The following is a 25721-nucleotide window of genomic DNA, read 5'->3' on the forward strand; positions in this document are numbered from 1 at the left end:
AACCACAGCTCACTTGTGTCTTTTGGTGGTTAAAATGGAGATAAGAATCTCATGGACTTTCCTGCCTAGGCTGGCTTTGTGCCTCAGTCTTCATATCTCAGCCTCCTGAATAGCTAGGATTGTAGGCTTGAGCCACTGCTGTCCATCAAAGATGCATAGCTTTTTTATTTTATTTTATTTTATTTAAGTTAGGTTCTCAAAGGGAACCTTGGCAGACTGCTAAGAACACTTAATTAGAATATAAGGACTTCAAGGCAGAAAAATGTTGTCAAACATGAGCAAAGAATTCATTTAAGCTTAAATGAATTCACCTCATATTGATTATATCTTTTAATAATGGTAATTGTGAAGTATGTTCAAGAAGGATGAAACTGCAAGGATCAATGAATTATTTTGCTAGTGTTATGTATTAAATAAATCCAGTCATATAAGAAAAAAGAATATAAGGACTTCAAAAAGAGAAGAATGTACTAACTAAGGACCAAGTTGGTGATAAACATAATTTCAAATAGGCAATATATGTAATTTTATAATATTATGTTATAAAAGTAATAATACATCCATTTTTTTGGCAGTACTGGGATTTGAAATCAAGGCCTTATGCTTACTAGGTAAGCACTCTACCACTTGAGCAATGACCATCCCCCCAGCCTTTTCTGCTTTAGTTTTTCAGATAGGGTCTCTTGCTTTGTTCTGGAGGCTGTCTTCAGACCTTGATCATCCTCTTTCTCCTGAGTAGCTGAGATTACAGGTGGGTACTACCAGATACTCAGCTGTGTGTGTTTAAATTTATTTTTGTTTTAGACTGGGTCTCACTATGTAGCCAGGTTCCTCTCAAACTCAACATTCTTTGTTGTTGTTGTTGTTGTTGGTGGTGGTGGTGGTCATGGGGCTTGAATTCTGGGTCTGGGCACTGTCCCTGATCTCTTCAGCTTAAAACAAGTACTCTACCACTGGAGCCACAGCACTACTTCTGGTCTTCTGGTGGTTAATTGCAGATGAGTCTCACACACTTTCCTGCCCGGGCTGGCTTTGAACCGAGATCCTCAGATCTCAACCTCCTGAGTAGCTAGGATTACAGGCATGAGCCACTGGTGCCCAGCTTCAACATTCTTTTGCTTCCACTCTCTAGTGCTGGAATTACAAGCATGTGCTATCACAGCTGGGCTATAAAACAATACCTTCTGTAAATGTAATTAGTTTAAAAAAACCTTTCAATTGCTAATTTAACCATCTAAAATTTTTATAAGTATCACAAGATTTGAATGGGTTTTCTTAACAATATTCAATACAGCTTCCATGATTGATTTAAGTTTTCCTCAAGGAACATAAAATACCATCGTGGGAAACAATTAAAAAAGTAATCTGAAAAGGAATACTTTTTCTAGGACAATGGTCTTTTAAAAACCTGTGATGGTAACTCATCAAGGTAGTTACAATGATCTGAGGACTATTTTTTTATTTATTTTATTTATTTATTTTTATTTATTTATTTATTTTATTTGTGAACATACTGTACAGAGGGGTTACAATTACATGGGCAGGATAATGCATACATTTCTTACCAAGCATTGCAGCCTCCTCCTTTGTTGAGGACTATTTTTAAAAGGATTAAAAGAATATTCCCACCCAACATAGCCATCTCAGGATAAAGGGGGAGGGGAAACACCCATGAACTAACGATGGTGTCACAGCACTGAAGTCCTTGGCAGGTGGTGGGGGTCTGGGCTGGTCTGTGATGCTGAGTGAATCAGTGCTGTAATTCTACCCTGGATGCCAGGTACCTGTCACCATCCCAGGTGGCTGTGCATAAGAACTCTTCTGCTGTGATGATCAGACCACCCTGTTTTTAAAAACGACAAAAGCACTTTGAGATTTCTCTCTGTTTCAGGTATAAAGGCTTTGGGAAGGAAAAGCAGGCTTATATTCTGGAAAGTACATGTAGTTTAAGGGGGGCACTATGGCATTTGTAGAGCATAGACCCCTTATGATCCACTGAAGAATTCTGTGATAGAGAGTCCCTATGTGCCTCTGTGTGTGTGTGTGTGTGTGTGTGTGTGTGTGTGTATGTGTGTTGAACTCCAGCCCTCAAACTTATAGCTGGTGCTCTACCATTTGAATCACATCTTTATTTCAAGCTTTTTGCTGGTTGATTGGAGATAAGAGTCTTACTGACTTTTCTACTTGGACCCACTTCAAGTTACGATCCTCAAATCTCAGCCTCCTGAGTAGCTAGGATTACAAGTATGAGTCACTAGTGCCCTGCCTTATGAAGCATTTTTTCACCAGGTCTTTAACCAAATGAATAAAATATACTAGGATTGAGACAAAATAGACCATGTAGAGACATCTTTTCCTTAAGAAACAATTCAACTGACTCTTATCTTAGCTCTAAATAAAAACATAAACCATGTTTTGTTTTGTGCAGCCAAAGAAAACTTTCAAGAATATCCCTTTCCTGAGAAAGTTGGAGGTAAAACATGGAGAGGTCATGGCTGATCACAGGAAGACCTGTTCATTTTTCTTTGCTTTTGCAGTGAGAAGCACTGATTGCTATGGAGACGCTGATTGCTGTGGTCCTTGCTGGGCTAGCCTAGTCACTTGTAAGAGAATGATGCCTTGGTCACTGTGGTCCCCTTGCTGTGATCGACTCAATCTGACCACTGTCATTTGTAGAGCTTGCTTGTTTTAAGAAATGCATGGGCTCTAATATCCTATTGAGAACCATATTTATCCTGGCTGTACCAGAAACTTCCTGAAGCTGATTGTTAGCTGATTCTGACTGATTCAGGCAACTATATAAAACCCATGTTCTAACCCAGCAGCTTAAACTGTTTACTTCTTTAAAGCATGGCACAAAACCTCATCGAAAGGCTGCTTATCATCTCTGTCTCTTTAAGTTGGCGATTGACTTTTTTTTTCCTTTTTAGTTTTGAGCTGAATTGCATTACCTTTTGCTATTGAATGGTTAGTTTGTGGTCTCCTAACCTATGCTGAACAAGTTAAGTGCATGGTTTGTGTATGTTGCCAGAATTCAAGGATAGTTCGATTGGTTTATGATTCATGTAGCATGTCATCATCATCATCTCTCTGAGCATCTGGGGCTTATTTTCTGTAGGCTAATCCCATTAAAATTCAACCTTTCAGGTAGTTTTTCTTTCCAAGGTAGAAGATGTCCATTTGGGGTCAATGCCGTCATCTTAGTTTGTATTGTTCTGCTATGTGGTCACTGTATTTGGTTACAAGTATTATTAAATATTATATGATATACTACATACTTTTAATTCAGGCAAAAGTAGTAAAACTTTGACTCAGGTAAGCGATACAGGTCTGGAAATCTCTGTAGGTTAGATTATATGAATTGACAGACATTCAATTCTAAATCTTCTCTTTTACCTACTATTTTTTTTAAACCTTGGTAAGTGAAAAGTGATTGTACTCATGACTAAGATTACATCATTGTTTTCAGGTGTTATGAGTACATCCCTACTGAGTTCCCTCTTGTCTCTGTTATCACAAAGGCTTATGCCTGCCTAGGCCAATATCTTGCATGAGCCATTCATTAGATTGTGACTATGCTTGTGGCTTGAGATTGGTGGAGCCCTCCTACAATTTTTGACCATAGCAGCTGCTTGATTCATGCCTTTAGGTACAGCATCCTGGGGTCCAAGTACAGCAAGCTGGTTGCCTATGGTCTGTTTTTAGTCCACAGACATGTTTAACTTAAATTAAAATTTAAAATTATTATGATTATTATTATTTAGGTGGTGGTAGAGCTTGAACTAAAGGCCTGGGCATTGTCTCTGAGCTATTTTGCTCAAGGCTAGTGCTCTACCACTTTGTGCCACAGTGCCATGCCTGGTTTTTGAGTGATTAATTGGAGATAAGAGTCTCATAGAGACTTTTCTGAGCTAGCTTCAATCCTCAGGTCTCAGCCTCCTGAGTAGCTAGGATTATAAGTGTGAGCCATCAGCACCTGGCTAAAATTATCTTTAAATACTTGTACCAGGGGGTTTCAATTCAGCATGCATGGACATGTTTTGTTAAGCATGAATGCTAATTTTACAAATTTTAATTTGTAGTCAGCAGTTACAACTTATGAAAATATATGTACAATTCTGGCTTATTTGATTTTTGAATTAGTGCATACATATCTATCTATATACATACTTTTATATGCTTTTATATGTATACACACTTTTTGTATGTGCTGGTGCTGGGGCATGAGCTCTGGGACTAGGTATTGTCAGCTTTTTTGCTGAAGACTGGTACTTGGGCCACAACTCCACTTCTGGCTTTTTGCTGGTTAATTGGAGATAAGAGTCTCATGCACTTTCTTGCTCTGGTTGGCTTTGAACTGTCATCCTCAGATCTTAGCCTCCTGATCTCCTGGTGAGCCAATGGTGCTCAGATGAATTAGTATTTGGAATATAAGGAGGTTTCATTGTGCTATTTCCATTAATGCACATAGTGCTTTTTGAACATATCTGCCCCCTCTACCATGCTCTCTCTCGTACCCCCCCCCCCGTGTTCTTTTCAATATCAAATTATGGGAAAGTTCCAGGCCCACTTTCCTGCATGGGAGTGAAGAAGGCTGGAATGAAGAATACTTTTCTGGTTTGCCAGCTAGTCTGCTCCGAATTCTTGGTCCTTGAGAGCATTTGAATTTAGAAGCTGTGGAATGACTGTGTTTAAGACAACTTCATTATGGAATCATTCAACGAGCTGGTAGCTGAGGTGCTATCTCCTGTAATGCATTTAAAAAGATGTATGGCATGATTGGGAACTTCTTTATAAGAGAATTTCAAGTTGACTAGATGAATCATGTTGCAGGATCTGTTACATTTTCAGGAGTGGGACAAGTGGTACTCCAAACTTAGCAATAACTTAGAGCAGTGGATTTCCTGAGCCAGCAGCAGCCGCATCCCCAGGAAACGTGCTAGAAATATACATTCTCAGGCTCTGCTTCTGTGAATCAGAAACTTTGGGTGAGGCCCAGAGTGCAGTGCTTTAGTAAGCTCTCCAGGTGACTCTGAACCATTCTAAAAGAAGTTGAAATGGGCCAGGTGTAGTGGCACACACTTTTAATCTGAGCTCTTGGGAGACTGTGGCAGGAGGATATTGAATTTGAGATGAGCCTGAGTTTCATAGTGAGATCCTCTCTCAGGAAATTAAAAACAAAAGAAAAGTAAAGAGAGTGAGAGAGAGACAGAGAGACAGAGGAGAGAGAGAGAGGAGCAAGCGAGAGACTGACAGAGAGACACAGAATAAAATAGAACATAGTAATAAAATAATAAAACAGTGGATTTGGATTTAGGTCATTTTTATTTCTGATGAATTTTAATACTGTTAACCATTTCAGCTGAGAATTATTTAATGAATTCGGGCCTCCTAATAGAGATTTCTCAATTGAGGGGGGTTCTGAAGGCACCCTAGAACATTTCACAGCAGGCCCTATCTGTCTCCTTGCTTATATTCTCCCATGCTTATTGTATTTCAGCCCTGCCCATGCTCTCTGCTTTTCTGTACTACTCTCTGAGGCTCTAGCGGGCCCCTCCGGGCACTATTCCCATTGCTTGGAAAATTCTGAGATGTAGCAAATGGCAAATATTAGCTTCTGCTTCTTGTGTGGCTGTTATTAGAGGGGGCTGGTTTGTGTCCACTTAGATGAAGAACTCAAATAGCGTAATTCTTTAGAAAGGCGAAGTCCAAGTTCAACAAAATAAACACCAGGAAGTGGATATTGGAAAGGGATAGGGTCTGGGGAAAGGAGTAGACAAATGAAGAAGAGGAGAGGAGGAGGAGAATGCACTCAGGAATTGAATGCATATTTTACAAGATTAAGAAGAGTGAGGGAATGGGTGTGTTGGGAGGAGTGGATGAGGTGAAAATGTAGAAAGGGGTGACAGTTAAGATGCATTGTATTCACAAACTGCTTTGTTAAATGGCAACTCCTTTATACAGCTTCTTAGAGATAATTTTTGTTGTTGTTGTCATGGGGCTTGAACTCTGGGCCTGGGCGCTGTCCCTGAACTCTTCAGCTCAAGGCTAGTGTTCTACCGCTTAAGCCACAGTGCCACATCCAGTTTTCTGGTGGCTAATTGGAGATAAGAGTCTCACAGACTTAAATGCCTGGGCTGGCTTTGAACCGTGATCCTCAGATCTCAGCCTCCTGAGTAGCTAGGATTACAGATGTGAGCCACCAGTGCCTGGCCTTAGAGATAATTAAAAAAAAAAAAAAGCATTTATAGATCCATAACGGAAAGGAAATCTTTCTTGGAGTTCTGTCTCTAACTTAACACTCCTAACCAAGTTAGCCTCTGGATCCTATATGATTTAGAACAAGGCAAGGATGGAGGTGCCCAACTTAAGAAAACATACAACAAATGAAGCAGGAAGGTCTCAAACCCGTCCCCAAACACACACACCCAAGAAATAAGCATTGGTAGGAAAGAATGATTTTGTGAGTTATCACTTTTGATGAGTAGATTTGTAAATGCATTTCCTCAGCATTAAATCATAGCAATAGCTCAATAGGAAACCTAAATTCCCAGCAGAAAAGTGCATTACATAGATAATCTAGACTTCAAGATGGCCCATATGTTCCATTGGCAGAAAAGGCAGAGAGTGAGAGAGAGGTGTGGTTATCACCTGGGAGTGTAGGGAAGGCGGTTTAAGGTATTTGGGCTTTAGAGACATGGGAGATGATTAAGTTTCATTTGCCCTGGGATTTGAATTTAGGGCCTTGCATTCTTGCTTAGCTTTTCCCCTCAAGTTTATCTCTCTCTAGCATTTGAGCCATGCTTCCACCTCTGGCTTTATGTTGGTTAATGGAGATAAGAATCTGTCAGTCTTCTGCCCTGGCTGGCTTTTAATTATAATCCTCTGCTGAGGAGCTAGGTTTGTAAGTATGAGCCACCAGTATCTGCCTTCACTTTCCTTTTCTTCAGTATTTCTGGAGAACAGTTAAGTGACAAAACCAACCAAGTAATGGATTAGAGAAAGTAATGGATTAGAGAAAGAAAGCATCCAGGCACTCAGGAGCCATTGAGAAAGTAAAGAGCCAAGTTTCAACCCCACTGGTATTAACTGAAGTCTTCACAATGACTTCAGAGTAATAATCTGACTGAACTGAATTAAATAAAATGTTCCTTCTGGGCTGGGAAGGTGGCTCAGTGGTAGAGTGCTTGCCTTGCATGCATGAGGACCTGGGTTCGATTCCTCAGCACCACATAAGCAGAAAAAGCTGGAAGTGGCGCTGTGGCTCAAGTGGTAGAGCGCTAGCCTTGAGCTGAAGAGCTGAGGGACAGTGCCCAAGCCCAGAGTTCAGGCCCCACAATCGGCAGTTTCTTCCCCCTCCCTTTTCTTCAAAGGAGTGTTTTCATACATCTATCAGGAAATCAGGGCACTGATGATACAGGATTCTCCCCTCCCCCTTTTTTTTGGTGGTTACTGAGTTTCTGGTGCTTGAACTCAGGACCTTGCTAGGCAGGCACTTTTACCACTGAGCCACATCTTCCGCCTCTGAGAGACTTATCTTGGAGTCAAACACTAAGTTTAAAAATTTAATTAAAGAAAGACACTACAAGGGGCCAGTGGCTTATGCTTTTCAATCTAGATACCCAGGACGCTATGGTCTAAGGATTGAGATTCGAAGCCAGCCCAGACAGAAAAGTCTGTGAAACTTTAATCTACAGTTAACCATGAAAAAGCTGAAAATACAGCTGTAGCTCAAGTGGTAGAGCACTAGCTTTGAGCAAAAGTAGCTCAAGGATAGTGTCCAGGCCCCAATTTCAAGCCCTAGAAGTGCCACGCGTGTGCGCATACACACACACACACACACACACACACACACACACACACACACAGAGGACACTACAATTTCAGAGAATGTTATGTGTAATTATCAAAGATAAATTAGATTACATGTTTAAGCCAAAATGATATAATTTCATTTCATTCTTTTTTTTTTTTTTGTTTTTGGTTGGTTGTGGGGCCTGAATTCTGGGCCTGGGCACTGTCCCTCAGCTCTTCAGCTCAAGGCTAGCGCTCTACAATATGAGCCACAGTGCCACTTCTGCCTTTTTCTGCTTATGTGGTGCTAAAGAACCGAACCCAGGGCCTCATGTATGCAAGGCAAGCACTCTACCACTGAGCCACCTTCCTAGCTCTTATTGTTTCACTCTTAGGAAAGATTTCTGAGTTTCTTTTGTAGAAAATGAATGGTAACAGATTTTCTGTCTATTGGGTTCAGTGGGTTAAGTATTAAAAGCCACTTTTATGGACAATATGAATTAAGATGTACTGTGTGCCTGTATTTAGAAAATCATTTGTCAATATACTGCTGACTGTTCTGAAATATCAGGGAATTGAGACGATGTAATTGAGTCGCATCTGTTCTTGCTGCTGTAGATTTGAATTTTGGTTCATAATTCAGTTTAGCAGGTCCCTTCTCTTACCCCTTTTCATGTCTAGCATGTATGCAGCCTACCTTGGTGCTTATTTTGGATTTAGTTAAATACTCAAGCATGCAGCATCTTGCCTGGCATACCGCAAGTGCTTAATGACTGAATCTATGAATTTAATGAATGGCTGTTGAATTAAGATGCCTACTGATATCCTTTTATGGCTCATTTTTTCTCCTCCATTAACCACTTGTTTTCAGTTAATTAAGAGGAGATTATCAGAGCACATCCTAGGAAGGAAATACATTAATATTAGTCTCTACAATTGAAACATTTCAGAGAAGACGGAAGACTGACACGTGTTAGAACAGACTATGAAATATGAAAAGCATAGATGACTGTTCAGAGTGGAAATGGCATGTAGGGAGTAAAAAATATGATCTAGAATAAATCAAATGATAAATCATATACATATAAGGTATAAATAAATCCTCAGATTTTTTTTTCTTGTTAAGAGGTCAGCCATTTCATTTTCCACCACATTAGAATCCTTTCTTGGAGAGAAACATCTTGATTATTGGTCAATGATATTGCATATTATGACAGACTAAAAAAAAGTGAGTTAGATCACACCCTCAGTGCCTGTGTCTAAATGCCACAGATAGTAAAGGTCAAGGATGTTACATTTTGTGGATCCTAAGCCATCTTGAACATTGAGAGGAGCTGGCTATCATCTGTATACTTTAACATTGTCTTTATAGTTACCTTCTTTTTTCTTCTTCTCCATGTAGTCCTACAGTTTATCAAGAAAGAAAATTGTGCACTACACCTGCTTTGACCAACGGAAAAGAGCAAATGCAGCGTTTCTGATAGGTGCTTATGCCGTAAGTGTGTTCTTCGTGATTCCTTTCTCTAGCCAACCGTGGCAGCCCAACACTGACAACATGATTCAGGCCACTTGTCTAGTGGGTTGGGGAAGTGGGAAGATAATTAGTAGCTTGGGGAATTGATCTGGAATGGAAAGTCCAGCCTGGCAGTGATAGGGTGTTTAGTGAGAGAATCTTTTTTTTTTGGTCCAGTCGTGGGGCCTGAACTCTGGGCCTGGGCGCTGTCCCTCAGCTCTTCATCTCAAGGCTAGCACTCTACCACTTGAGTCATAGTGCCACTTCCGGCTTTTTTCTTTTTTGCTTATGTAGTGCTGAGGAATTGAACCTAGGGCCTCCAGCATACAAGGCAAGCGCTCTACCACTGAGCCACCTTCCCAGCCCAGTGAGAGAATCTTGAACTCTCAATGTATAGCTTGGCTTCTCTTGTCATATAAAGGTTTGAATAAAAAGAATACCTAAGCTGGGTGTGGGTGGCTCATACCTGTAATCCTCGCCACTTAGGAAGTTGAGCTCTAAGGATCACTGCTAGTCCAGGCAGAAAAGTCCATGAGACTCTTGTTTTTTGTTTTGACTTGAACTCAGTAGCTGATGCTTTTGCCATCTGAGTCATACCTCCAACTCCACCATACGACTCTTCTCTCCAAATAATCACCAAAAATGGGGGAGTGGAAGTGTGGCTCAAGTGGTAGAGCATCAGCCTTATGTGAAAAAGCTAAGGGACAGCACCCAGTTCCTGAGTTCAAGCCCCTGTACTGGCACAAAAACAACCCAAAAATCAAAAACCCTGTGTGTACATGAAACACTCATGATAAGATATTCCTCTTGGTAAGAAGAAATATTCAATGAAACAAGGGAGTAGTTATTATTACTTTTATTCTTTTATAAATCTCTTCACCCATCTATACAGATATTTCTATACAATAGAAAACACTTATTTGCACATATTCCAGCTTCCTGACTAACCAGTTAAGATGGTCAAGAAGATGCTTTTTTTTTTTTTTGTCGGTCGTGGGGCCTGAACTCTGGGCCTGGGCGCTGTCCCTCAGCTCTTCAGCTCAAGGCTAGCGCTCTACCATTTGAACCATAGTGCCACTTCCAGCTTTTTCTGCTTATGTAGTCCTGTGGAATCGAACCCAGGGCCTCATGCATGTGAGGCAAGCACTCTACCACTGAGCCACCTTCCCAGTCCCAAGAAAATGCTTTTGAATACAGGTTTGGTCCTCCATAAGCACAAATGTCAGCAGGAGTTCCATAGGAAGATGCTGTTGTTTCTGGAATTTTCCTTCTTTGCTGAGACTGGGCAAAAAAAAAAAAAAAAAAAAAAAGAGAGAGAGAAGTCATCAGGGCTGGAATGTCCTTGAAAACTTAGACGAGCTCTTCAGGGATGTGTAATATTCAGAGAGGACTCTACTGGCTACAGGTAGGGAAAGAGGTGACATTTCCCCTCATCCTGGGGAGGATCACCAGGAGTATACTGCTTGGTGACCTTTCAGGGTTCAGGTGGAAAATGTGGGTGTGAGGGCACTGATGGGTAGCCATCATGCTCTGCCAACTCAAGCCTAAAGCCCCGTTCAGTTGAGAAGACTATGTATGAGTCAATGCCCAGTGTAGCCTGGGAAGATGGGCAAGCTGACTGCTGAGGCCCTGCTTGTAGACCCAGGGATGCTCAGTTCTGCCTCCCATTCCTGCCCCAACATGGCCACTCCCATTTCCATCCCATCTCTTTCTCTGCAGATACTGTGCTATAATATGGCTAAGAAACAAACAAACAAACAACAAAAACCCGAAAACAAAAGCATGACCAGGTGCTGGTGACTCAAGCCTGTAATTCTAGCCACTCAAGAGGCTGGATCTAGGGAATGCAGTTCCCTAGATAATAGTCCATGAGACTATTATCTCTAGTTAACCACCAAAAAGCCGGAAGTAGAGCTGTGGCTCAAAGTGGCAGAGCACTAGCCTTGAAGCACAACAGCTCAGGAACAGTGCCCAGGCTCTGAGTTCAGTCCCAGGACTGGCTAAAAACAAAACCCCAAACTCAAAACGTGAAGTTTTCATCCTGAAGGGGCACTGGATGAAAGTGTCAGGTCACTTTATCCCTCTCGACTTCATTTCGTTCCCTTGTCTCTACCATGAGAGCATTGGACGGAAGGCTCCTTAGGTTCCCTTCTAGTTCGTAGGATCCTAGAATCATTTGCAGTACCAGCCGGGCTGCTGCCTTTATTTGAAGAGGGTTCAGTAAAGTGCTGGGAGCTGGTTAAGCAGCTCATCTTTCACTTTCCTTTGATAATTGCTACTCATTTGGAATTGGTGGTTGACACTGTGATTAAAATGTGGAGCTGCCTGTATTAATCTGTGGAGTCAAGGCACGTAAACAAACGTGTTTTGTGAGGCATTGTGATCGTGGGTCCTATGTCATAAAGAATTACCATAGAGAAGAGGTTTATTCCACTGAGTGCCAGGGGCTCTGACCTGCAATCCTAGCCATTCAGGAGACTGAGATCTGAGGATCAGGATCCAGAGCTAGCACAGGCAGGAAAGCCAATGAGAATCTTATCTCTAATTGATTATCAAAAAGCTGGAAGTAGAGCTGTGGCTAAAGTGGTAGAAGTGCTAGCCTTGAGCAGAAAAAGCCAAGTGAGAGTGTGAGGTACTGAGTTCAAGCCCCAATTACCTCCCCCCCCCACAAAAAAGAAAAAAGAAGACACTCTCTCATCTTACCCCAGTTCTTTCTGATGTGTTTTGTGTGGTCTTTGATTTCAGCAGGGGCCTCTTGCAATTTGAAATTCAGCCTAATGCCCCGGCTGCATTGAGCTTAGGATATGATGATAAGGCATACTTCCTAATGCAGAAACTTCCACTGCTTTAAAGCAACCCAAGGGAGAAAAACCATCTTGGCTAGGGAAGAAGTGCTGAGTTCTGTACCAGTTTGTCTTAGACCTAGTTGCAGTCCTGGGTGTAACATGATTATTCTTGTACTGACCATTTCCCAGTTGATTTTTCTCTTCTAATTTTGGAAATGCACTCCCCAGAAAGGGTTTTGGACATAAACTCTCTATAAGACTAATATTAAGAATTGTAGTTCTGTCCTAAAGAGGGTTTTATGTTTATTTTTGGGGGGGGGCTTTCCTTTATGTCATCTGTATACAGCTAATCATTAACTTATTAAGACTAATAAGAAGATGGTCTTATACATTGCAATTACATCTCAGTTAATTTCCACAATTTAAATGTTCCTACTTGGATAAGTCTCAGTCTTTTGAGAGAAGAGAATCTCTTCTGGGTACAAAAGGGCCTCCAACTTGGCAATTCAATCTGTTGTGTGTGCGTGTGCTAGTACTGAGCCTTGAACTCAAGCCTTCATGTTCTTGCTTAGTTGTTTTGCTCCAGGCTGATGCTCTTTTGCTTGAGCCTCACCTCCACTTCTGGCCTTTTGCTGTTAATAGGAGATAAGAGTCTGATAGACTTTTTAAAAGCTAGGACTGGCTATGAACTGGAATTCTCAAAACTCAATCCTTCTAGGCAGGATTACAGACCTAAGCTACCTGTATATAGCTCTGATTGTCTTTTTACTTTTTTATTTTTGATGCTGGTCCTGGGGCTTGAACTCAGGGCCTGTGTGCTTTTGTGCTCAAGGCTAGTTCTGTACCACTTGAGCCACAGCTTCACGTCCAGCATTTTTGGTAGTTAATTGGAGATGAGTTTCACCAACTTTACTGCCTGGGCTGGCTTTGAACTGTTATCTTCAGATATCAGCCTTCTTGAGTAGCTACTTTTAACCTTTTTGCTTCCTTTTATTTGTCACACAATTGTCAGAGGAGTCTTTGCAAAGTAAAATTGGATCTCATTTATTACCCTGTGTCAAATCTGATTGCTCAGTATCCTTGGCACAGAAATCCCTGCCTTCTCAGAGCCATTACAATTTCTCTGATGAGATGTGGTACCTTGAGATCCTCTTCCTTGAGACCCTCCCATTCTTCTGCTTTTCTGTGAAAAATCTTAACCTTTGATCCCACCAGAAGGCCTTGATAATGTCTGCTCCATCTGGAACATTTTTACTTCAGACTATTTTGTGTGTCTGGTTCTTTCTGAAATTACTATCTCAGCCTTTTATTTTTTTTTTTAAACAAACTTTTTTTTTTTTCAAAAGGTTAGTCCCTACCCCTATTTGGCTTCTAGGTCTTTATTATTTTCTTTGCAACACTGTGTTGTGTGGAATTACCTTATTTGTTTTGTGCATGTACTTGTTATCTCTTTTCCAGACTGGAGCCTAGGGCCCTTATCTGTTTTGCTCACTGCTATGTCTAGAATATGATAAAATATTTAACAAGGGGCTATGGGCCTGGCATGCAGCAGTTGAACTGGAAGCTGGCCACAAAACAGAGGTGGATTTGGGACATTTCCTGCTGTGCTGGATTCTGGGTAGGTCTAGGGTAGGTGAGGGCCTCAAGGGAGGCGCTAGGGTGTGTAGTGTGGGTAGGGCAGGTGCTTGGAGAAGCAGCTGTTTACAGCTGGTGTAGAATTGGTTCAGGACATGAGTGCTGAGTGTTGGATTTGGAACTGTGCTGAGCACATAGCACATTTCTGTAAAAATCTACTGAGTAACTTGAGTGGGGTTTCAAAATATGAAAGAAGGAGAAAGGCAGTACATGAGCAATTCCCGTTGATATCACGTGCCTTCCTTATGATTATAATATTTGAGGATATTTGAGCTCATAAATGAATAACAGAATGTAGGATCAAAGCAAAGATCATAGAGCAAAATAATACCTTTGGTATAAAATGGGCCATGGCTGTTGGGCTGCTGGCGGCTTATGCCTCTAATCTTAGCTACTCAGTGGGCTGAGATCTGAGGATCACAGCTGGAAGCCAGCCCAGGCAGAAAAGTCCATGAGGCTTTTATCTCCAGTTAACCACCAGAAAGCCAGAAGTGGAACTGTGCTTAAGTGGTAGAGTCAAAGTCAAAGTCAAAGTCAGCCTAGGCAGGAAAGTCTGTGAGACTTTTATCTCCAATGAACCACCAAAAAAAAAAAAAAAAATAGAAGTGGGGCTTTGGCTCAAGTGTTAGAGTGCTAGCCAGAGTTTAAGCCTGAGAATCATCCCCACCGCCCAAAAATTACCACCTGACTTAATGGGGTCTTTGAAATGTGTCTTAAGACCAAGTCTTCAGCCGGTTACTGTGTACTTACAGGCTCCATGGGAGTTAGGTCAAGAGGAATTTGGATGGGCTTGATGACTGAGGAAATGAAAAAAATAATACATAGAAAGAGAAGTTAAAATAAGTGTGATTGTTTATCTTTGAAAAATTAGGTTGGGGGGGTCATTGTGGAGGTGGGAGGAAAGGGATGGTAGGGGGAAAACGAAGGAGGAGGTAACAATGCTCAATAGGAAATGTACTCATTACCTTGCTTATGTAACTGTAAACCCTCTGTACAGCATTTTTAAAATAAAAAAGGTACCAAAAAAAAAAAAGAGAAAATTAGGTTCAAAGTTAAAACATGAAGAACCTTTTGCCAGGCCTGGTGGTGTATACTTGTAAACCCAGCATTCAGGAGGCTGGGGTAGGAGGATTGTGAGTTCAAGGCTAGCCTGGGATTCATAGTGATATTAAGACCAGCATGGACTATATAGGACAGTCCTTTCTCAATGAACAAAAACAACAATACCAACTGGGTACTGGTGGCTCACACATGTAATCTCAGCTGCTTAGGAGGCTGAGATCTGAGGATTGTGGTTCAAAGCCAACCTGGACAGGAAAGTCTCTGGTGTTCTTAGTTCCAATGAACCACCAGAAAACCGGAAGTGGTGCTGTGGCTCAAAATGGTAGAGCACTAGCCTTGAGCTAAAGAGCTTAGGGACAGTGCCCAGGTCCTCAGTACAAGCCCCAAGACCAGAGGGAAAAAAAAAAAAAAAAAGAATTGTTTCTTTTTCAGATCCACAGAGAATGCTTAAGCAGAAGTGGTAACCACATTTTTTTTTTAAAATCCACTTGGTAAATCCTAGCATGGCTAAATGTCAGGTCTTCATTGTGGATTAACTGGGACCAGCCCGAACCATAGGTCATGTCTGAATTGGGGATGAGAAGGCTGACGTTTGTAACTTTCCAACCATGTCTGCCTTTGGTTCTTATTGTGCCATGCATGACACATCAGGCCTAAAGAGTTGCATCAACTACAAGGCCTTATTGATTGCAAAGGTGCCATTCTCCCCCTGGCTTAGCAATGGAGATCAGAGGGTGTAGCAGAGCCATGGGCTTGGCTCTCACTTCATCTGTTTGTTATATGGCTGGAGCAAGACTTATTTACATTTCTGGTTTCCCATTTTGAAAATAGGATGATAAAACCAGAGTTGCCTCTCAGGACAGGTGTGAGTATGAACGTGGTCACTTACAAAGTGACCGTGCTATAGTATTGTAAACACTTGGGTCTGGGTTGTGGAGTTCTGGGCAGGGCAACTGTGGCCTTTCCAAATTTTCAGAGCCGGTCTCCTATTTCCTACTATCTATTTGGTGCTTAGACCTCCTACAAAGCTGAAGAGCTGATCGCTCTTTGCTTCCTTCTGTCTCCAGTCTTCCCTCTTCATTCTATTTCCACCTTGGGCTTTATTCGAATTTTCATAGGAAGAATCTAACTACACCATTTGTGGGATGTGTAGTCATCAGTCATCAGAAAATTATTAAGTTCCTATGAGCTCTGCCTAGCACTGTGAATGGTTCAAGGGAATGAACAAATAAGCAACTAAAAAAAAAAAAAAAAAGCCTGGTGATCACTATGCAAAGCCAGCCCAGGAAGGAAAGATCATGAGATCCTTATCTCCAATTAACTAGTAAAAAGCCAGACGTGGAGCTGGGGCTCAAGTGGTAGAGCACTCACTTGGAGCAAAAATCTAAGTGCCCACGCCCTGAGTTCAAAATAAGCAGTAAGTCTGCCATAACTACATAACAGAAGAAAAGTAGACAATTCTCCTGCTGAGTTACCATTCTAAAAATGAGATATTTACTTATGTGTAATTGCCTGGTAGTACTGAGAGACTCTTTTCATGTAGCCAACGTGTATTTTACCATTTTGCCATTCGAACTACCAAGTAATATTCCATGAAAAGTATGTATTATAGTGTATTAACATTTTAGATTACTTTCAAATTTTTAATAACAAAATGTTTCTGTATCATGAACGTTTCCACACTCGTTCTTACCCAAAAGACTGAAAGTGATTTCAAATATTTGTATTTCTGTGGATTTTTATCTTTAGATGACAGAAATAGGGTTTTTAAGTTTTGTTTTTTTTGGTTGGTCATGGGGCTTGGACTCTGGACCTGGGCGCTGTCCCTGCACTCTTCAGTTCAAGGAGAGTGCTCTACTGCTTGAGCCACAGCACCACTTCCAGTTTTCTAGTGGTTTATTGGAGATAAGAGTCTCACTGTGTTTACTGCATGGGCTGGCTTTGAACCATGATCCTAGATCTCAGCCTCCTGAGTGGCTAGGATTATAGGCATGAGCCCAGGGCCTGGCTTAATGGTTTTTTAAAAGACAACATTTTTGAAAACAAAAATTTGGACACTCCATGGAGAGAAATACAATTCTTGCTCTTTTTTGTTCCAGTCCTGGGTGCTGTTTCTGACCTTTTCTAATTGAGAATAGCATTTTACTACTTGAGCCACAGTTCTAGCTTTTTTTTTTGGATGGTTAATTAAAATAAGAACCTCACAGACTTTGCTGCCCAGCTGGTTCCAAACTGTGATCTTCAGATCTCAGCCTCCCGAGTAGCTAGGACTGCAGGTGTAAGCTACTGGTGCTGGGCTGGAATTCCTCTTTTGTTGTTGTTGTTGTTGGTCATGGGGCTTGAACTCCGGGCCTGGGTGCTGTCCCTCAGCTCTTCAGCTCAAGGCTAGTCCTTTACCACTTGAACCATAGCACCACTTCTGGTTTTCTGGTGGTTAATTGGAAATAAGAGTCTTAAGGATGTTCTTACCTGGGCTGGCTTTGAACCATGATCCTCAGATCTCAGCCTCCTGAGTAGCTAGGAGTACAGGTGTGAGCCACCGGCTCCCGACTGGATTCCTCCCTTTTGTAGCTATGCCAAGACTGCCAGCCCACTCACCATCAAGGTTCTAGGAGACCTGAGGAAGCTATCTTCAATACCACAGCCTAGTCAAGCCTCCCTAGAAATGCAGGTCCAATCAAAATGAGAACCACTCTACTGAGCCCAGTCAACCTATAGGCAAAACAAATAATGAATCATTGTTCTGCTATTGCTAACATGATTTGTTGCCCAGCGATAAGTAGATAATGATAAACTGGTTCATAGAAGTGAGGTTACTGAGTAACAATAACCTAAAGCACAGAGTATCAGCTCTTTGGACCAGGCAGCTGGCAGACTTGGAAAGGACTTCAGCACTGTGAGAGCTGAAGGGGTGTTGAGGAAAATGTTGAGGAAAAGGCAACTCTCATTGTGTAGAGAGGGAGGTCTGGCGAGTATTACTTGTGGTAACGTGGAAAACAGAAAATAAACGAATTTATCTAAAAATTCATTAAGAAGAAATTTTTTTACTAGCAGCATGCCTGGAATTCACACCTGTAAACCTAGCTACTCAGGAAGCTGAGATCTGAGAATCATAATTCAAAGCCAGGAAGTCATTGCAACTCTTATCTCCAATTACCCAGCAAAAAGCCAGAAGTGGAATGGTGGCTGACGTTGTCGAGTACCAGCCTTGAGTTGATAAATAAGTATATAAATAAATAAAACTTAAAAATTCAGCTTTCAACCAGATTCTTAAAGATAAGAGTTCTAATCCGGAGCTGGTAGGATTGTAAAACAATTTTTCATTCTTGGTTTCTCTGATGATAAGATCAAAAGTCACATTAAGAGCAAAGATCAAATTCAACCTTCTGTCAGGGAAAATGTGAAATCAGGGTAAAAAAAAAACAACTCAAGGATAGGTCTACAAAATGTCTTGATAAAACCTAAGAAAGATTTGGGGGCAGCTCCTCAAAGAATCCCTGAGCAAAACCTCAAGGTTTCTAAACATTTCCATACTTAGAATCTCTGTTACAGAGTAAAAGGTTCTGAGTCATAAGGGGTTTTACACACAACATTCTGAAAAAAATCCACCTCAAAAAACCAACAACTTGTGAGTGGGTATTTGTGACATCTGCTTGTAATTTTAGCCACTCAAGAGGCTGAGATCTGAGTATTTTAGCTTGAAGCAGGTAGACAAATCTGTGAGAATCTTATCTCCAGGAATCTTACCTTCCAGCAAAAAGCTGGAAGTGTGTCAGCCTTGAGTGAAAAAGCCAAGCAAGAGCCAAAAGTCTTGAGTTCAAGCCCCAGCACTGGTACAAGTCAACCAACCAACCAACCAACCAAACACCCTTGTGGTTTTGTCTATTGGAGTGCATTTTAATTTGAAACACAGAAAGTCACAATTTTTAAAAAAGGAATTATACTAGTTTTATACTTTGAAATACAAATTCAATTAGAAGAACCACTCTCAGAAAGCAGCCACGAATCCTGACTAAGAACAAGCCATGGAGGCCTCGCTGCAGAATAGCTACAGTCACAGCAGTATGTCTCCCAATTTCCCAATGTTTTCTTTCTCTTTTTTTTTTTTGTTGATTCTGGGGCTTGAACTCAGGGCCTGGGCACTGTCCTCTTTGTGTTCAAGAACTAGCCTTCTACATTTGAGCCACAGTTCCACTTCTGCTGTTTGAGTGGTTAATTGGAGATGAGTCTCATGGGGACTTTTTTTTTTTGTCTGGACTGTTTTTTCTTTGTCAGACATGGGGCTTGAACTCTGGGTCTAGACTCTGTCCCTCAGCTCTTCAGCACCACAATGCCACTTCCCGTTTTCTGGTGGTTTATTGAAGATAAGAGTCTCAGGTATTTTCCTTCCTCTGCTGGCTTTGAACTGCGGTTCTCAGATCTCAGCTTCCTGAGTAGCTAGCATTACAGGCGTGAGCTACCAGAGCCTGGCTTCCAGACTGGTTTTGAACTTTGATCCTCAGATCTTAGCCTCCTGAGTATCTAGATCACCAGCCACTGTGCCTGACTCTCAGTATTTTGAATGGAAAAGTTCATTTGAATTTCCCAGAAGCCATTTCTGCCCACTGCGTATTGTCTGTGGGAGGTAAGGAGATAAGGTCTTCCTTCAGTTCATAGTTCATCAGATCTAAAAAAGGCTTACCTCCTAAAGACTCTGTTATACCTGTGTCTGATTTTCGTTAACTTTACTGAAGTATAATTTATGCAAAATGCAACTATCTATTAAAATGTAGCTTTTTTTCCACAAAACTATGCATTTATGTTACTGCCATCACAATAAATCCACAACTTAAATCTATCATACCCCCAATTCTCCTGAGCCCAATTAGAGTTAATCTTTCTTCTTCCCTAATCCCAGACCACCAGTATATATGCACGTGTGTGTGTGTGTGTGTGTGTGTGTGCGTGCGCACACACACATGCACACACGCACACACACACACACTTATATCTAGAGTCTCTCACTGAGGGTCATTTTTGAGACGTAATCATGTTTTTATTTGCATCAAGAGACCAATCTTTGTTGCTTAGTAATATTCCATTAAATGGCTAAGGCAGAATTTGCTTTTCTCTGCATGCATGATGGATACTTAGATTGTTTATACATTTGGACTGTTATGAATTATAAAGTTGTGAACATTGAGGTACAAAAGTGCCAACATTTTTAAGGCTGTGGAAGTATGTTGCTATATTTAAGCAAATTTGCAACTGAATTAATTTGTTATTATATGCAGAATTTCTGGTTTTATACACTTTTACAAACTGGGCATGAATATTACCAGTTTGGAACTTTGGTGAAGAATAATAGCTCTTTAGCATTTTACTAATCATTTCTTTGGTATTACTCTTGTAGTTTTATTTATAAGTTTATTAGCCTTCTTTTCAAGACTGGCACTCAGCCACCTGAGCCACAACTCCACTACTGGCTTTTTGGTGGTTAATTGGAGATAGGAGTCTCATGGACTTTTCCTGACCAGGCTTCCGATCTCAGTCTCCTGAGTACCTAGGATTGATTATAGGCATGAGCAACCGATGCCAGGTTGAAATCGTGTGTTTTTAAACAGTTTCCTATGTTTGGTTCATTTAGAAGTTGGAAAGTGGCTCTTAGTGGCTTTTCTTTAGAGAAAAAAGTTATTTCCTCGTATTTAGTTTATATCAGTAGGTACAGACCACCAGAAGTCACTCCCACTAATCCAAGCATCTGTAAATGATTAGGAAGCCTGTAGATCTTAAATTCTGTTACTCATCAAAATACGATGTTTCTAAGTCCTTTGTGTGCCTGAGTTTAAAGGTGGTTACTTGAAACCACTGATAGGAGCCCTTGCTTATTCAGCACTGAGCTGTCTGCTGAGTAGACATAACAGTATCATTTAATAGTGGTTAGAGTGTGGGTCTTTAAATCAGTAGAAATTGAGGTAGCTGTTCCACTGCAAAAAAAATTGTTTTTTGTTTTTAATTATTGAGACAAAGCATGTGAGTTTCCTTACTCTTTAACTTACAAGTCCTCTATAATTTCTTTTTTTTTTTCAGAACTGCTTTAAATCGTCATAACTGTAGATGAAATAAATGCCATTTCAAATATATAATCGAGGGAATAAGCTTGCTCAGGGTACACTGTATGGAATTATTACCATAAAATCCTGCCTACTAGGATTGTGTGTGGATGACAAGTGTCGGGAAAATTATTAATGAAATGTTGATCCAAAACAATGAAGGCAGTTATTCTAGATATTGATGAAAGTAGTAACAAGGGATGTCAGCTACAGGTCTGTTGTCAACCCTTTTCTGTGACTTTTTGGTAAGTCTAGTGGAGAGTTTGGGTCATGTTTCCTCTTCCTGACAGTCATAGAGGAAGGGAGGGGTGGTACAGCGTTGGGCTCGGCCATTTCCTGTCTGCAGTTCCTTCCTATCATAGATGGATAGGCAAGAACCCTTTTGTGATGTTGCCTGCCTGTGGGCCAAACAATCTTTCATGCTTGTAAGCTTGTAGTTTGGTGGCTGTGTGTGTGTGTGTGTGTGTGTGTGTGTGTGTGTGTGTGTGTGTGTGTGTGTGTGTGTGTGTGTGTGTGTGTGTGTGTGTGTGTGTGTGTGTGTGTGTGTGTGTGTGTGTGTGTGTGTGTGTGTGTGTGTGTGTGTGTGTGTGTTGGAACTTGAAATCAGGGACTGGTTGCTGTCTCTTAGCTGTTTTTGCTCAAGGCTATCACTCTACCCCTTGAACCACAGCTCCACTTCCTGGGTTTTATTTTTTTGCTGGTTAATTAGAGATAAAAGTCTCATGGATGTTCCTGCTCAGGCTGTCTTTGAGCCATGATCTTCAGATCTCAGTCTCCAGAGTAGCAGGGATTACAAATGTGAGCTACTGGCATCCAGCTTGTAGGGTGGTTTTAAAACAAGTAAGACTCCCTAAAATCATATACTTTGTATTTGAAATGCTCCCAGACTGAGAGTTCTTGTAACCTTCTGCAATGAGGAACACAATACCATCTCTTAGTCAGGTCTCCTGGAGGTTCCATTTAATGTGGCTGGAAAATTAGCCGTTTGCTTTTCATTTGTGAATGGTTTGTTTCTCAAATTACATATATCTTTTCTTTCTTCCTGTTGGCATTCTGATAATATGCTTCTTTGGTGTGTAATAGGCTCTCAGCTATACATAGACATATAGATACATGCGTCCACCCGCATGCACACGGTACTTAATATTATAGATTCAGTACTCAGGTACTGTGTATAATCACAGTAATCTGTTCACATAATACCATTTCTGTATATTAGCATCTTTGGAATGACATCTACTTCATATGTGAAAAAGCCTGTGTTCATTGTTTAATGTTGAATCAAGGAGCTGTGTTTTCTTAGTGCTTGAAATTATGTATTGACTTATTTCCCCTCCTTTTAAGGGACAGAACTTTGTCTTGTTCTTCACAACAAATGTAGCAAATAGCATGATGTCTGACATATACTAAGTACTCAATAAGTATTTGCAGAATATTGGCTGAATGTTTAATTGATAAGCAAGTCATAAATGATTGCCTCCCACAATTCTGGGAGTTTAATAGAGAGCAATTTAAATGCTGGAATGCTTAAATGACAAAGCCAGTGCTATTTATAAAAGGAACACTAACAGGAATAGTGGTTTGTGTCAGATTCAAGGCTGGAACTCAGGGCCTCTAGCTCTCACTTGGTGATTTTTGCTCATGGTTGGTGCTCTACTTATTTGAGCTGTGCCTCAAATTTGGAATTTTGCTGACTAATTAGTGTTGGAGTTTTGAAGACTCCAGCTATGCTGGATTTGTATCATATTCCTCTAGGTCTCAGCCTCTGGTGTGGCTAGTGTTGTAGGGTTCAACTATTGGTGTCCAGCAGACACATGGGGTTTTGAGAATTATTCTTTTTAATGGGTTACTAAGTGTAACAAGGTGTTTTAGGGTGCTGGATATAGCTCCAAGTTAGAGCAAGTATGAGGCTCTGGATACAGTCCTTAGCATTACAAAACCCCAAGGCAGTTAGAATTTTATATGAATTGAAATGGGCCTTGCATATATGTTGAGTTATCTATATGTGTGTTTATATATATATATATGTTTATATGTATTGAGATATATGTATATTGATATATATGTGTGTATTGAGATATGTATCTTAACCTACACACATTTAATGTTAATATTACGTATGAAAGTCTAATTTTAGCTTAGATTTGTTTCTGTTTCTTTTTTCAATAGGTGAAGATCTTACTTATATAAGTAGTTGTTAATAAACACTGATAATTTTTTTTTTGTCGGTTGTGGGGCTTGAACTATGGGCCTGGGTGCTGTCCCTCAGCTCTTTAGCTCAAGGCTAGCGCTCTACCACTTGAGCCACAACGCCACTTCCATGCTGATAATTTTTTAAACAACTATTCTTATTATCTTGGAATAATTTTCAGTATGAAGAAACTCAAATGTTTAAAGCCCTTGAGATCACAAGACTCTCTGTGCCCAGAAAACAAACAAACTTAAAACAACCCCTGCCCCCCTCCCCTCACCAAAGCAATAGGTCCTTTTGCAAGATCATAGACAACTCTAGAAGAACCTGCTTTAGTTAGGCCTGCATCTTCTTGTTTCAGTTGGAGAAACTGAGTCCAGACAGGTCCCGTAGCTCATCCAAGCAAATGCAGTTAGTGGAGAGAAAGAGTGGACCTCAGTTTCCTACATTTACCAGGCAGAGGCTTATTCAGTGAAAGATGGTACCTGGGCAGTGCTAGTCTTGGAATAACTCCCTTCATGTAAACTAGGAGTTTGAGAATGGGAAGTGGTGTGGAAGTTCCTTTCGGTGGTTAAACAGCCCTGCAGGGCTTCAGATAGGTTAGCCATTCAGTTTCTCTTCTAGGGAGCATCTGAATTTTGATTTTGACTAATGGGAAAGCACCCTAAATACTCTGGGGACCAGCTAGGTGAAGTGTCACAGTTGTTCTATTTGCTTTGGTGACACCCTCAAATGTCTCTCCATTGTAAAGAGGGAACAAGGAATTGTCACTATGTGGGCGGGGCCAGTATCCCAGAGTGGTTCTCTTTTTTTTTTTTTTTGGTTGTGGGGCTTGAACTCAGGGCCTGGATGCTGTCCCTGAGCCTCTTTATGCTCAGTTAGCTTTCTACCACTTGAGCCATAGGGCCACTTCTGTTTTTTGGTGAGTGGTTAATTGGAGATAAGAATCTCTCAAGGGCTGGGAAGGTGGTTCAGTGGTAGAGTGCTTGCCTTGCATGCATGAGGCCCTGGGTTCGATTCCTCAGCACCACATAAGCAGAAAAAAGAAGCTGGAAGTGGCACTGTGGCTCAAGTGGTAGAGCCCTAGCCTACCACTTGAAGAGCTGAGGGACAGCGCCCAGGCCCAGAGTTCAGGCCCCATGACTGGACACCCCCCCCCCCAAAAAAAAAAAAAAAAAAAGAATCTCGGAGACTTTCCTGCCCGGGCTGGCTTTGAAGTGTGATCCTTAGATCTCAGCTTCCTGAGTAGGGAGGAGTATACGAGTGAGCCACCAGCACCTGGTAATTTTTTTTTTTAAACTAAACAAGATGATCTCCTATCTACCTCACAGCACTAGCTCTTATACCTTTGGTATACAAGGGTTTTTGAGTTGTACAATTTTAATCTATGTTAATTTTACTTGAAAAAAATTTTTTTACTTGATATAATGAATCACATTGTTCCTTTCCTGCCATGGTGGAATGTAAATTGATTGATTAAAAACACTGTCCACGTCCATGTATTACTTTCTGACATTGATTATTATTATTTTTGCATGCTGATACTGGGACTTGAACTTAGGGCCTAAACTCATTTTCTTAGCTTTTTCCCTTACAGATGGCACTCTATCACTTGAACCACAGCTCCATTTCTAGCTTTTTGTGAGTTAAGTGGAGATAAGAGTCTCATAGGCTTTCCTGCTCAGGGTGGCTTCAAATCACGATCTTCACATCTCAGCCTCCTAAGTAGCTAGGATTATAAGCCTTAGCCATCACTGCCTGGCTGCCTAGCTCCTTTCTAGCAATGGTCCAGCTCTGAAATGTTAAAACCAGAACTAACTGCATCATGTGGAGGTTGCTGTGTGTTAGTCCTAAGAATTTTAGTGCTCAAAAGGGATCCTGTGCTAATAAACTTACATTGTGTGTTTGTAAGCTACTGTTTCCATACTAGTGCCAGGACTTCTATGTATTTTTAAATTTTATTTCTTTTCTTTGGCCTTGCCTATCTTCCCCAAATCCTTCCCTCCAGCCAGGCCTTTGTGAATATTCATTATGAAATCTCAGGGTTTTTTTTTTTTATAGAAAGACAGCAAAGTCATGGTTAACAAAAGTACACAGCCTGGCTGGGAAAGTCTAACCTCAGCTTCAAAGAAATATTTTGTATTGCTGCAGTACCCAGAAGAATTATTTAATAGGGAGTAACATTTGTGGTTTACAGTGTCAGACTAATGAGCAGACAAGCAAGCGTCTCCTTGTGAATATACATGCTGGGCCATGAATCAGACTTTATAATTCTTCCAAGAGTGGGTGTGTGAGTCACTGAGTGGGCTTGCTTTGGGAATTTTTAAAAAATTTAACACCTTGGACAAACTTTTCCTGATGTTTTCTCTCTAATTTGTTTTCCTCGCCTGCTGGCTGCCCCCAGCTGTTCAATTTCTCATTTCCTTACCACTTCATGGAGAGTGAGGTTTGATGACAGCGGTTTCTCACCTTCTCTTTCCATTAATTTTGCCTACTATAGTCTAAAAAGCCCCTGGCAATTACTTGCTTTGCTGGCAATTACTTGCTTTGCAATCTCTCCCCTGCTGAATGAGCTCCCAGAGTAGAGATGATTCCTTACCTACCTGCCTCCTTAGTACCCGAAGAGAGCTCCCTCCCTCCCCCCCCTC

At 41.0% G+C, this 25721-nt stretch overlaps 1 protein-coding gene across 3 annotated transcripts in view; it reads left to right on the forward strand.

Moving 5' to 3' along the window:
• The window catches only part of Cdc14a (cell division cycle 14A), a 151787-nt gene that overhangs the window by 22763 nt on the left and 103303 nt on the right, over positions 1–25721 (forward strand). For all 3 annotated transcript variants that reach the window (XM_070007822.1, XM_070007823.1, XM_070007821.1), the window contains exon 4: positions 9197–9289. In XM_070007822.1, the coding sequence (XP_069863923.1) occupies positions 9197–9289 (93 nt within the window). The remainder of the gene's footprint in view (positions 1–9196; positions 9290–25721) is intronic.

Source organism: Dipodomys merriami, unplaced genomic scaffold (genome assembly GCF_024711535.1).
Source record: "Dipodomys merriami isolate MVZ:Mamm:240054 unplaced genomic scaffold, mDipMer1.0.p SCAF_7, whole genome shotgun sequence".
NCBI classification, from domain to species: domain Eukaryota; kingdom Metazoa; phylum Chordata; class Mammalia; order Rodentia; family Heteromyidae; genus Dipodomys; species Dipodomys merriami.